Source organism: Delphinapterus leucas, chromosome 10 (assembly GCF_059928025.1).
Source record: "Delphinapterus leucas isolate spDelLeu-1000000601 "Yukka" chromosome 10, BTC_Dleu_Yukka2, whole genome shotgun sequence".
In the NCBI taxonomy this organism is placed as follows: Eukaryota; Metazoa; Chordata; class Mammalia; order Artiodactyla; family Monodontidae; genus Delphinapterus; species Delphinapterus leucas.
In genome coordinates, this window is record NC_143138.1 from 72944979 (window position 1) to 72959667 (window position 14689).

The window sequence follows — 14689 nt, forward strand, 5'->3', positions numbered from 1 at the left end:
CCATGTTTCAAATACTTTCCGTTTTAGTCCTATATTTGCTTGCATGTTTCACTGAGCAACGGAGAAAATTCCCAACAAAGTGCGTGTCTGCACACAAGGGGTTCCTAGGCTTGAGATTAAATAGCTTAGGAGAATGCCTATGTGAGTTACAAAGCGGTTCTTGCTCTAATCATGCCTGAAAGGCCGACACCCAAGAGCTGCCCAGTGTGTGTTCTTCATACAGCCCTCAGAGGCCCCGAGACGCCCACAGCGCCGCTGAAAGGCACCGGCCCAGCCTCCCGCCACCTGAGCTTCCCCTGCTGCACGTCCAACTAGCTGATTTCAAAAGGATTAAGGTCTGATGGCCACGAGAGCCGGCACTGGGGCTTCGTATCCCATGGAGACTGGAGTGGTCCAACTGCAGCTGGAGCTCCCCGAAGCCGGCCTCAATTGGTGAGATATCGATTTCGCATTCTTTCGGAACACTAGACAAGGAGACATTTTCAACCCTTCCCCTCCCAGGGCAAGGATAATTACACAGGATGCAATTAACCAGGTGGGAAAATTATCAATGGCAAAGGCCAGGGAAATCTTTTTCTCTTTCGAATAGGTTCTCCAATCCTGTAATTATTTAATGAAGAGCACATATTTTATGGTGGGAAAGGCAAAGGAGCTACAATTAGAGCTTCGCCATTTAGGGGGTCAGAGGACAGAGTGTGCAAGTATGGACCCTGCCATGTTGTATTATTTCAAGTACAAAGCTTCCTGCGGGGCTGAGTGCTGGCTGATCTATAGTCCGAGATTCACACACGCTGACAAGATCTAAGGTTTTTGACCAGCAACTATTCAGTAGCTCTCACAGGAACTTGTCTTTTGAGATCACCCCTTCCCCCCAAAGATTTTTGAACAAATCCTTATTATTTATACTAAGATTTAATTCATTCCATGTCCACAGAACTGTTTAACAAAAGCCAGGTGATTAATATGATTCTAAGACTGTACATCTCACAATTACATAAAAACTCATCCGCTGGGGTGGGAGTGGATGATTCTAGTTCTTATCTTTAAAAGACCTGCCTAGAAAACCACTATACCAAGTATGGGAGTGGAAGTAGAGGCAGTAAATGTAAATCTTATATCATAGTAACACCTGTATCACAATACTGTTAACATCTTGTAGTTATATAATGTTTAGCAATTTTATAAGGCAGTTTCCCATAAAGGAACTTACCTACTCCTCATCATTTAACTCATAAAATCCTCACAACCACAGGAGGAAGGTAGTATTGTCCCCACTTTATAGATGAGGAAACCGAGGTATACAGACACTAAATGACTTGCCCAGGGTCACAGAGGGATCAAATGGCAGAGATGGGATCAAACCCAGAGTGCTCTTAACCCATATGCTTTTCTGTCTCCCAAGGAGTCTCCTTGTTAGAACCTCATAGAAACTGGTAGAACCTGTCCAGCCATTCCCACCCACAAACCATCATGCAGAAAAAGCACATCTTTCTGCCTTCACTGTTCCACATCTCCGTTTTCCTCACATCTCTTACTTTCATTCTAAAGAGGGAGCCTGCAATGTGTCAGGCCAACCCCTTAACGAACTAACCGTTTAGCTTTATGTTGGAATGACTACTTCTCTCTTATCCACAGAGGATATTTTTCTTTTTAAATGTTAAGGTAATGTTCTTTTTGGAAAACCCATTGGGTTCAGATCCAGCAGTATTTACATGGATTAGTGAGTCAGGCCCACAGGTCTGATCCATCCTCCCTGTCTCTGTACTGAATCTGGTTCCTCTGAGATTTATCTCATTCAGATTAAGAAATTCAGAATTTATTTTACTTTTCCCTTGGTCAGATTTTTTTGTTTTTGTTTTTTTTTTGCGATACGCGGGCCTCTCACTGCTGTGGGCTGTCCGCTTGCGGAGCACAGGCTCCGGACGCGCAGGCTCAGCGGCCATGGCTCACAGGCCCAGCCGCTCTGCAGCATGTGGGATTCTCCTGGACCGGGGCACGAACCCATGTCCCCTGCGTCGGTAGGCGGACGCCTAACCACTGCACCACCAGGGAAGCCGCAGATTTTTTTTTTTAATTCTAAGATTCGGTGGCAATGTCCAAGGAGCAGACCTGAGGACCAGGTTCTGATGATGATAAAAACAGCCACTGTTTTTTAAGAGCTCTCTTTAGAAATGTACCATGTGTGTCTCTAATTCTTTTTCTTTTTTCTTTCTTTTTTTCTTTTTTTTTTTACTCTTAACAGGTTTATTGAGGCATAGTTGGCATACAATTAATTTCATATTAGAGAACAATTTCATACACTTTCACATATATGTACACCCATGAAACTGTCATCACAATCAAGATAATGAACTCATCTATCACCTCCCAAGTCTTCCTCATGCCTCTACAGAGTCCCTCCCACCCCTGTTCCCAGGCAATCACCAACCTGCTTTTTGCCACTAAAGCTTTGTTTGTATTTTATTGAATGTGTCATCACTCAGCATGCACTTTTTTGTCTTGCTGATTTCACTCAGAAAAATTACTTTGAAATTCATCCATGTTGTTAGGTATATCACTATTCCATTCCTTTTCGTTGCTGGGTAGTGTTCCATTGTATGAATGTACCAGTTTGTGTATCGGTTCATGCTGATGGACATTCACGTTTCCAGTTTTGGACAATTAAAAACAAAGCTGCTATGAACATTTGTGTACAAGTCTTTGTATGGACATATGCTTTCCTTTCTCCTGGATAAATAGTAGTCAAATGGCTGGATCATGTGGTAATGCATGTTTAACTGTTTAGGAAAATACAAAAACGTTTTCCAAAGTGGTTGTGCCATTTTACATTTCCACCCTCAATATTTGTTTTTGGTTTTTTTTTTTTAACTTTTATTGGATTATAGTTGATTTACAATGTTGTGTTAGTTTCTGCTGTAGAGCAAAGTGAATCAGTTATACATATATCCACTCTTTGTCTCTAAGTCTTACAACAAACTAAGAGGCAGTCATGTACACTTTAGAGATGGGAAAGCTGGGGCTCAGCCAGATTTAAATGCTTCTTTTCAAAGGTAGATTCTGGGTTGAAACCCAGGCCCATTTGAAGAAATGGGCCCTCCCCGGGTTCCATACTCAACCACTGCATCCTCTCCTGTGTGTCATCAATTCACTAAAGAGGACAAGCAGATGGAGCCCTAACCTGGATCTGGCCAGATAATGTGGGTTTGCTCTTTTCTGTTGGTTTGTTTTAGTTTGCTTTTTTTCAGCCCACACAATTTAAATAAAAATTCGATTCACTGCCAACATTTAAAAATTGTTGATTTCATGTTTTCTCATGAAAACTGGAGTTTTCCTGAAAACACACACAATGTGCCAATGCTGGGCCCACACATCTCCTTGTGGCCACAGAGATCACTGATGCTGGATACTGAAGCCATTATATCCTTGGATAGGTCACCTGTCCCCCCAACACCTGCTGAGACACATAGGCCAAGGCCTCAGTGCCATGTATCACTCTCACACTATTATTTTACAAACCCACATCTCTCTCAGTAACAGCCAAGGGAACAAAAGACAAGTCATGGGCACAACATGAAGCTGCATGCATGTGCAGCAAGTGTATACAACCAAGTAGCAAGTGTGTCTGTGCCGAGGCACACCTAAGCTATGCTCATGTCAAGACCCACCTGGCCCTGGAGGCCACCACGCTTGGGACCCCTGCACTGGGCACCAGTCACCATGGTGGACTCCATTTTGACCACTTACCGAGGGCTCCTGGGGACCAAAGAATGGTGACTGCCACTTGATCGTGGCAAGCATACTGACTGATGGTGATGTTCTGGGCATCGGCAATCACGTGCTTCCCCACTGGATTCAAGTAAGTGGTGCAGTCTAGAGAGTTGGGAGAATGAGAACAGTTATATATATATATTTTTTTACATCTTTATTGGGGTATAATTGCTTTACAATGGTGTGTTAGTTTCTGCTTTGTAACAAAGTGAATCAGTTATACATATACATATGTTCCCACATCTCTTCCCTCTTGCGTCTCCCTCCCTCCCACCCTCCCTATCCCACCCCTCCAGGCGGTCACAAAGCACCGAGCTGATCTCCCTGTGCTATGCGGCTGCTTCCCACTAGCTGTCTACCTTACGTTTGGTAGTGTATATATATATGTCCATGCCTCTCTCTCGCTTTGTCACAGCTCACCCTTCCCCCTCCCCATATCCTCAAGTCCGTTCTCCAGTAGGTGTCTTTATTCCTGTCTTACCCTTAGGTTCTTCATGACATTTTTTTTCCTTAAATTCCATATATATGTGTTAGCATACGGTATTTGTCTTTCTCTTTCTGACTTACTTCACTCCGTATGACAGACTCTAGGTCTATCCACCTCATTACAAATAGCTCAATTTCGTTTCTTTTTATGGCTGAGTAATATTCCATTGTATATATGTGCCACATCTTCTTTATCCATTCATCTGACGATGGGCACTTAGGTTGTCTCCATCTCCGGGCTATCGTAAATAGAGCTGCAATGAACATTTTGGTACATGACTCTTTTTGAATTATGGTTTTCTCAGGGTATATGCCCAGTAGTGGGATTGCTGGGTCATATGGTAGGAGAACAGTTATATTTAAGCATTTATTTATTCTCTCCATGTTCATCTTCTCAAATTATGCAGGGCATGTTCGGAGTTAGCCAAATCTATTCTGTCTAAAGACGTGTGCCTAGGGACTTCCCTGGTGGCGCAGTGGTTAAGAATCCGCCTGCCAATGCGGGGGACACGGGTTCGATCTCTGGTCCAGGAAGATCCCACAGGACACGGAGCACCTAAGCCCGTGCGCCACAACTACTGAGTCCACATGCCACAACTACTGAAGCCCGCGTGCCTAAAGCCCTCGCTCCGCAACAAGAGAAGCCACTGCAAGGAGAAGCCCGCGCACCACATCAAAGAGAAGCCCCCGTTCGCCGCAACTAGAGAAAGCCCGCGCGCAGCAATGAAGACTCAACACAGCCAAAGATTAATTAATTAATTAATTTAAACTATATATATGCCTGAAATTATTTTTAAAAAAGACGTGTGCCTTAAAGCCCACAGATGACATCAAAGGTTGGCTGTTTGGAAAACTGTAAGATGCTGCAGTGGGGTTTATTTATAACACCACCCCCTCCCCTTGAGTTAAATTCTGGGACAGTGGTAGGAGGATTATGTAAAGTCTGGAGTTTGTGTGCGTATCAGGCATTCACTTTTTACTACTATGACATTTTACCTAAATCAATAATAATTTACATCAGTTCAGTCAGTTTTTAGCATTAAAGAGTGATCTGAAGCAAAACAATGGCTAAGTAATATGGGGTTTGTTCATTTTCAGAAGAAACCTCGAGGGCGAGGGCGAGGGCGAGGTGACTGGGAAAAAGGAACTCATAGGAGGATGTGAATTCGTAGGGTAGTGATTCACAGCCAGACTGTTAAATAATCCAATTAGGACCTGCCAAAGGGACTAACTGATTTCGTGATAAGCAAAGCACCTTCAATGTTAACTAGCGTGTCAAAGGTAAAACCTTTGTTCCCAAACACCACCTCATCAAAGACACCCACAACACCCCCCAAATCCAAACAGTCCCACGTAAAGACGAAAACCACCGATTCTTTGATTTTGTCTGAGGACATGACTCACTGCCACCTGCCAATGCAGCAGCTGTGCCACCTGGCATTGCTAAGTACACTTTCAAAGTCTAAAAAGGATCCTAAAAAGCTGCCAGAAGCTTCCAGCCAGACCCAGCGGGGGGACCTCCCAGGATGGCTGCAGGCTGTTCCAGCCACTTGTGCATGGAGAATCACAGACACTAACTTGTCATTCTTACGCTGCTTTATCTTGATTTCTTTTCAGTAATTAAACTTGAAAACTTTCTTTAGTATATGATGCAAAAGGCCTTCCATCGGATTCCAAAACTACTCATTACCCCTCTGAAGTCAGGGTGTTTTGGGGGTGAAGCATTCAGAGGCATTTTCTAAGAAGCCTAGTGAGTCTGCTGCATGCCTGTCCCCCTGCTCGCCGTAAACTATACCACACATTTCCCATTTTTATGACTAAAAATATTCACTAGATATTTGAAAATCACAACAGAATATTTAAAAAATGGAGAAGTCATCCATAACCTCCCACCACACAGAAGTAACTGCTAACATCTAACGGATATGCTTGCAAGCCTTTTGACATGCACACAATATCCCTTCTTTTTAAATTTCTTATTACAGGACAACACACATGCGCTAAAATGCACCCGCCTCCTCTCTGAAACTCCACCCTTCACTCGGCTTTGTGTCCTGCTTTTCTGCCTAACTCCTACAGAAGGCATACTCCCTTCCCTAAACTCCATCTTCTTCAAAAACAGCCACCTCGACATTTCAGTATTTCTTCTTTTGAAAAGATGTTAATAATTAATAAAACCAAATTCTACTTCTGATGACAATTCACTCTCAAAGTGTTCAACATGTGTTCACTGGGTACAGAAGAGAACTTTAGAATAGGAAAAAAATGTTGAAACATCTGTTTTAATACCCACATTGAACAAACAAGGAAACTGCAGCTAGAGTGATCGGCTGGGTGGCTTGCCATGCCACCAGTGACCAGCCCAGAAAGCCACCTCAGATAGCTCACGCAGGGCTCTTGCTATTCTATCCCCAGCACAAAGCATATGACTAAAAAATAAGTTCTGAATCAGAACTATTCAGCCTGCAAAAATCCTAGCTGAGACCAGCTTCCCAGTATAAAAAAAGACAAGATCCCCCCATACGAGTAAAGTACAAACATTTTCATTTACTGAGGTCTATAATGAAAGAAACCTTTGACTCAAACAGCTTTAGGAAAAGATGCACGAACTAGAGTAAATCATGATTTTTTTCCCTTTGTTCATTCCTAATGCCAAAATCAGCACTCTCTGGGTTTCTGTAAATACAATTATACAAATATAAAGTCTACAAATTAAGACAACGTATTACAACCTACTCAGGCATTACCCCACTCAGAGCATGATGAAGAAACGAGAAATGCAACGTGAAAGGAGGCAAGGGGATCTGTAAAAGCTGATTTTGACGTAAAGGCAAGACATTTTCTTTCTTTGTAACGTTAAATGGCAAAGGAATAGAAAAGTAAGATATTTGTAGTTTAATACTTTTGTTGAAAACTTGGTGATTGGTTCTTAGCTATTTCAAACAAACTAGTAACCAATCAACAGAGCAATAACAGGAACTTCCTTGTGGGAGAAAGAAATTATCTTTTTCAATGGAAAACAATGACTAAGTTTTTTGCACAGCCTGGATCCAATTATTAGCAACTCTAACGTTTTGGATTCCGACTACAAAAAAATTATGCCCAAATGACATTTGGCCAATATGCAACCTAGCTTCAGATGTCTCAGGAGTCGAGTTGTGAATTAAATTCTAACTAAATGCTGAAGACTTACAAAGAAAATAATGGCCAAGGGACAGGCATTGGCACGTGGGCCAAATATCTAGTCCCATGAAGAAAACAATAAGGTACTTTTAAGTTTTATAGGTAAGGATCCTCTTTCACAAAACCCCATATTAAATTAGAGATGCAAATACTTGTTTGCAGCTGACCGGAAAATTTTGAACTCTTGAATGTAATACAAGATCTACCAGGACCAAGAACATATATTAGAAATTAACTTTCTAACCTAAAGAAAGATCCCTTACACATGTCTTTACTTAGCTGAATTAAGTCTCATGGACTTGCAAGTCTTTCATTAGCATCATAGCATTTACCCAGAACATGTACACATCATGAACTTGAAATGTCTGAGTTTCCCATGTAAGTTCTCATCAGTTAACTTAAAGTACCCACGTCAGCAACTGCGGGCATGAACTTGACATCCATATTTGCATCTTAAAATTGTTAGATTGCATACATGACCTCAAACACCCTGCTTTAGCAGTGATTATTCCAGAGGCCTCAATGTGACCTATAGCCCTTACTCATAACTCTCCAAGAGATGAATCAAATGTCAAGTCACTAAATATGAATCAAGCTCCTTCTTGTCAACATTTTTACTTATAATTTATGGCTCATAAGGCTAAAATGCTCATAATTCTATACAATTACCTCCTAGGGCACAAAAGCAGATGCTAAGGCGGGCTCTACATGCTTAATCAGAAAAAGCATGCCCACCTGCCCTTAGAAAACAATTCAGCCAGAAAAAGTCACACGTCCTTGAGAGAAAGGGCCAAAAAGGTACTTGGATTCTAATTCCAGTTGGAATGACTTCTAATATTAATAGATATCAATTACTGAGTGCACACGGAAGGCTAGCTCCTGAGATGAGCAGTTATAAACATTACCTCATTTAAGTGTCAAAATGACGTTGAGGAAGAAGTTAATCTTTATTTCACATGATGAGAAAACTGAGGCTTGCCAAAGTGGAGTCACCTGCCATAGTTCACAACTGATAGGTGGGGAACAAGGTGGAGAACCCAGGCCTAAGTCAAAGATGGCCAGTTGGAGACCCCTTTACCCTATCCACGCTAACCACTACACGAGCACAACTATGACTACTCTTTCCTTCATGATCATTAGCCATAATCTGATTTATTTCTACCCTAGCAGAAACTAACCGAGCCCCCTTTGACCTTACAGAAGGAGAATCAGAGCTCGTATCTGGCTTTAATGTAGAGTATGCAGCAGGCCCTTTCGCCCTATTCTTCCTAGCAGAATACGCTAATATTATCCTAATAAATATGTTTACAACTATCCTATTTCTAGGAGCATTCCATGACCCTTACACACCAGAACTACACACAACAAACCTAATCGTCAAAACTCTACTGTTAACAATATCCTTCCTACGAATCAGAACCCTGTGCCAATCTGAGACCGATTCACTCGGCCCACTCTGTGTTTGTGAAAATTTTTAAATAAATGCTGATATTTTTTAAAATGTTAAATGTCCATACTGACAAAAAAATGCAAATTTCCCACTCTTCTTGGAAATCACATGCGGCTGTGCTCAGGGGACATCCCTCAAGACCACACCGATCTGGAATGGAGGAGCCAGTGCTCCTCTAAGACCAGACGCAGGCGACCCGGTTTACCACAGTCCCTACCACTCCTGCACCTGGTACCTGCGCTCACTGTTCCCCTGCTGGGCCCTACAGGCATCTGCGTTTTTCATAAGGATATGGCTATGTCCTGAGGAAATCAGGGGAGATCTCCACACACAGCTTCTCTCAACACTTTAGAGGACAACTGACCCGTTCGAGCTCCGAAATACTTGGGGTTGCTTAACTGAGACTGAGGTGCTTTAGCTCTGTGGACAAACCTGAGCAGGTTCAGAAAATCCCTCAACTCCAGGACCTGCAGTGTCCCTGATTAAAGCACGACTGTGGAAGCTTTAGATCACTGAAAGGGCTCCATTCTTCGGCGGTCAAGCCGTTCACTTACTGTCATATCTGAAGGTGATGTTATGCAGCCCGCTGTTTCTGCTGGCCGGCCCCACTCCCTGTGGGAAAACAGGAGAACGTGAGAAGGAGTGAAGCCAATTTGCTTTTCCATCACAAATTCCCCACGGAGTCAAAACGCACACATGATCGCAGAGACCCAGGGTCACGCCAGTCACCAAGCAACATCCACGCTCTCCGTGTCCCCCTCCGTCCCCCCACCCAGCTCCCTCTAGCCCAGGAGATTCTTAACTGCCAGGCCACAGGGATCAGGAGTACTCACGTCCCCTGAAACAACAGCAGCAGAGGCTGCTCTGCATTTGGGGGTTAAATAATAATTCATTAACAGTAAAACTGGGAGAGAGTGACCGTGAGCTGCCAGCTGGAACCCTTCCAGTTGGATCCACTTTGAGCACTGATTGGTTATAAAATTTGCCTACCAGACTCTCTCGTCCAAAAGCCCTATTAAGCCATAACAGATAGGCAATTCCTCAAGCCTAAGGAAACAGGTTTTTCATTCCAAGACCAGGAATGAGTGTGGGAATAAGCTGTTACTTTTAATGAGAAAAGTCTTCACTGCCTCCATACCTGTGCTTAGAGCATAGAAGGTGGATCATAGAAGAAGACTTTGAAAGGTCTAACTCAAACTCTTCCGGGTGTGGCTTTTAGCCATCTGTACTCTTAATAGCAGGGGTAACAACTCTGCCAGATCTCCCATTTTAATTACAGCATCCACAGAGGGAGCCCCGGAATCCTCCTGTTGGCCTCACCTTGTCCTGACCCACCACTTATCCATCATGGGAAAGAGCAGCTAAAGATCTCCCGACACTGGTTTAACTGTTCCTGTGATAATCTGCAAATGGGCCATTCAGCATTAATTGCAGAATTCTCCCCCAAAATGTTAATTCTTAAATGCTAAATGATGGGAAAATATTCTAACCACACAGCTAAAGTTTCCACCCAACAAGGGGGATGTTAGGGAAAACCATATGCTGGCAGTCTGGTATTTAATGGGCAATTGTTACACTAAGACACAATGTGCAGAACACTTCTGATGGAGCCCAGGGTCTCAGGTCACAACCCCAGCACATCCATATGCTACCAGCGTGTTCACGCTGCTTATCCTGAAGCCAGGCATACCCGCTGAAACTGTATCCCTGGGCTCAGATAAACATGGACCTTGGGAAAGCACAGCTGTGCAGAAAAGGATGGACACACATCATTCTAATTAAAGTGAGGAATAAGCAGTAACAGAAAATCTAAATCAATATGGGGCACTAGCCCCATGGTCTACTGGGGTTCCGTTCCCCTTCTTCCTGATTCACCTTCCTTCTCAAGCTGTCCTCCTTCCATCCTCCCTTCCACACATACACAAGGTTCCAGAATTCCTCACCTGAACAGAAACACTTTGTAAAGTGTTATTACCTTATTAAAACCCTAAATGCCTCCATAACTGCTTAGGGACAGGGCCACAGTCTGTGTGACTGGAGGATACCCAACTTACAGATAGCCATGACCAGAGCAACACGACCAGCTGGGGACCAGGAAAGAGACGACGCAAAACCCACACAATCCCTCAGTAATGCCCAAGGGGTGTGCCCCAAGCCACACCCTTCTCCTCCCATACAAACCCCCAGGATATAAATTCACTCACCATCTATTATGAGCCAGACATTATCCTAGGTACAGTGGTGAACACAACAGCCACTATCCCTGCCCTCAGGAGCGAAGTGGCTCATTCTTTCAAAGAACAGTAACTGGGTATGTGGATCACATGCAGGGCATACAGACAAATCTCATATCACACCCTGACCCTCCAAGAACTCTCAGTGTAGATGGCATACAAGGTCTCTGCAGCTAGGGTGAAAGGGCCAGCCATAAATAAGCATACAGTGTATGAAATGCCACATGCAGCGCCTCAGTAAGGATGAACCCAGGGTAAGAACACCATGTACTAGAAGCTGAAGAGAGGGAAGGATAACTGGGCTAGAATGGAGAGGACAGGGGAGTCTCAGGGGAGGGAAGCAAAAATGTAATCCAGGGGCCAAGGTAAGTACATTAATCCTTCATCCTCTAGCTGGGACCAAGGGCAAACCACTTCACTCCACTGGGTGTGAATCTCCTCAACTGTTTTTATTAAAAGACAATTTGCATGACTTTCCTCTGAGAAGGGAGTTTGAGGAGGACCATGTGAAGCCATGCAGAGGAAGCACTTTTCAAAAAGGAGACGCACTCCATTTAATAGCATGCTCCAAGGCGTGTAGGACTCTGGTGACCAATCACCTCGCTTGTAGGACTTTGTCAGCTTTTCATTTTGCTCTTGTTCGCCCTGTATTTCTACTGCAACACGTTTTTAACAGATATTCATTGGGCACTTGCCATGAATGCATTGTGGAAAGGAGCCCGAGACAGCGAGATGTGCTATATCCTGTATACAAGAACCTAAATCACTCCAAATAAGGTCTCTGTGATGTCTGTGGAGCTGCTCAGAAGCGGGCCCAGTGAGCTGGCCTCAAAGGACAGTGAGGCTTGCCTATGGCATCCATTCACTACTGACTGAGCATTCCACCTTCATCCAAGCCCCAAAGAGCACTCAGCCATGAACCAGACCTGGGTCCTGATACCCGGGTCCTGATCTCAAGGAGCTCTGGTCACCAAAGTGATCTCCTAATGCGCAAATCTGTCCTCATTCGTCTGCTCCAAGCCCACCACTGGCTCCCTGTACCTCCTAGACCATTCCTGACATGGCCCCTGCCTACCTTCTCAATCACTCTCCTTCCTACCTTCCACCCCCGTCTGGGCCTGCATGACTGCTCAGCACATGTTCTGGAGACCTTCATATTCCCAGAATGCCCTTCCCATCACCCGGGGCCTGCTCCTCCGAGGGCTTCTCACCTTAGCCTAGCCTCTCTCACCCTCTGCTCCTGACACATCAGTCTGCCTGCACACTCACGTGATGGGAGCACAGGGATCCACCTCCACAATTTGACTGGCATGGCACCTCTGTGAATGTGGATGCAAAATGGTAATACTAATTCCACAGAAAATCAGAGACCAAAAGACCCTGTGACCATCCAAGGCTGATCTTGGAGCTTGGAAGCAAGAGGCACCATTGCAGGCACCAGCTCCTGTGTGTACTGTAAAGACTTTTCGCTCTTGGAAGTCGTCAAGTGCACAGCTTCTCAGCACATGCCTCAGACAGATGCTCCACGAGGCTGTCCTCAGCTCACACCTAAATAATGCTTCAGCTGCTCCAGAGCCCTCAGAAACCACCTGAGAAACAGTATGTCCAGGCTGGCTCACAGAACACTGGTTTTCTTTACACTTGGTGGTAGACAGAATAACAACCACCCCCCGCAACATGTCCACATCATAATCCCCAGAACCCATGAATATGTTACTTTACATAACAAAGGGGCTATGAGATTAAGTTTCAGGATCTTGAGATGGGGAGAGTATTCTGAATTATCCAGGTGGGCCTAATATAATCACAAGGGTCCTTAGAAGAGGGAGCGAGGAAGGTCAGAGTCAGAGAAGGAGATGTGACAATGGAAACAGAAGGCAGAGAGACAGAGACAATGATTTAAAGATGCTATGCTACGGGTTTTGAAGATGGAGGAGCAACGCGGCCGGCCTCTAGATGCGGGAAAGGGCAAGGAATGGATTCTCCCCCAGAGCCTCCAGATGGAGCCAGACCTGCCAACACCTTGATTTTAACCCCGTAAGATTCATTTTGGAATTCTAATGTCAAGAACTGTAAGGTAATAAATTTGTGGTGTTTTAAGCCACTAAGTTGGTGGTAATTGTTTATTACAGCAGCAATTGAAAGCAAATTACTTACATAATTTCAGTTGCCACATGGGATGAACATCTCTCACACACACACGTGTGCACGCGTGTGGTTTATACAGTCGTTCTCCCCTCCCAGACCGAGGGCAGACTGATCACTTGCCACTGCGCTCTTCCACCCCACTCCCCGCTTCAGGTATACACGGAACACTGAACCATGACAGCTGCTGCTTGAGATTTTGCCATCCTAGACAGAGGTTTCTGTGGGCTACTCTGGGGCTTATCTGGAGTAAAAGAGTGGTTAACAGAATGGGCTTTGGAGTTGCCAAAGGTGTGTTCAAATCGTCCACTTTCCAGCTGTGTGACCTTAGGCAAACTTCTCAACCTTTCTGAGCCTCATTCACCAGAGCTATAAAGTGTTTGAATCAAGCTTCCTGGAAAGGATTGGTGTGGGGACCATGTGAGATGATTGACATATATCAAGTGCTCTGCACATTTCCTGGCACATATTGAAACGGTTATTTCATAGGCAGTAATGGTTATGCTATGATTCCTTCCCTAATAAACATGGTGAGAGTTGTGCTACAAGGGGACACATGAGATAGGCAGGGTGACGCTCACAGGAAGTGGCATCTCCAGGTACGATCTGTCTCCAGCATCCAGACCTTGGGGGTACTGGGGGAGAAGAGGCAGCCGTGCAGGTCAGGGCAAGGTGGCAGAAGGCACCAACCACCAGACTAAGGACTGTGTTCTGCTATTGGTCTTGGTGGGAACTGGGCAACCCAGGGACTCCATCTCTGCAAAGCACTCAGGTTGAACCAGATGGGGAGAAACTCAAGGCAAAGTGACCATGGCATTCCCCACAGTCCAGGGCCTAGCACATAGTCAGCCCTCGATAAATATCAGAATGAATACATGCATAATTGAGCCAGGTAATATATCCAGAGAACCCAGGAGGGCCTAGCTTGGTGTGACAAGGTGACTTATGGGCTTACAATCAGGTCCCACCATAAGGGAACACAGAGAAGGCAACTCACAAAGCTGGTCAACAGCTTCAGAAGCTGTTTCTTCAGGAAACAATTCCAAGCTCTTACCTACTACACACGATTTGATATTTAATGAGTTGGCAATTAACAATACTTGCAAAAAAAAAAAAAAAAAAGAATACTTGCTTATTGCCTGTTACTTACAAAAATGCCAGTGCTGTAGCCTCAGGGTGTCACATTCTTGGTTAATTAACCACCCCCATTTGGTGCACTAACGGCAGCTTTTAATTTGTTCCAATGCCAGCTAAGAAGCAAGCCCCAGGTGCCTGGAGCTCAGCTGTGAACTCTCTGTGGTAAGCAAGGAAGGAAGCAGCAAATGGGGACAGAAGAGAGAAAACATCTTTTACTCTGGAAAGGGGAAGGGGAGGATAACCCCTAAGTGCTCTAAAGAAATAAAATTCAAAAGGCAAAAACCCA

The 14689-nt window shown here is 44.4% G+C and overlaps 1 protein-coding gene across 1 annotated transcript in view; it reads right to left on the minus strand.

The window, feature by feature from the left end:
- The window catches only part of IL17RD (interleukin 17 receptor D), a 67373-nt gene that overhangs the window by 17865 nt on the left and 34819 nt on the right, over nucleotides 1–14689 (minus strand). The window contains exons 2-3 of the mRNA XM_022572817.2: nucleotides 9442–9499; nucleotides 3745–3870 (exon numbers count right to left, since the gene is read on the minus strand). Of these exons, the coding sequence (XP_022428525.1) occupies nucleotides 3745–3870; nucleotides 9442–9499 (184 nt within the window). The remainder of the gene's footprint in view (nucleotides 1–3744; nucleotides 3871–9441; nucleotides 9500–14689) is intronic.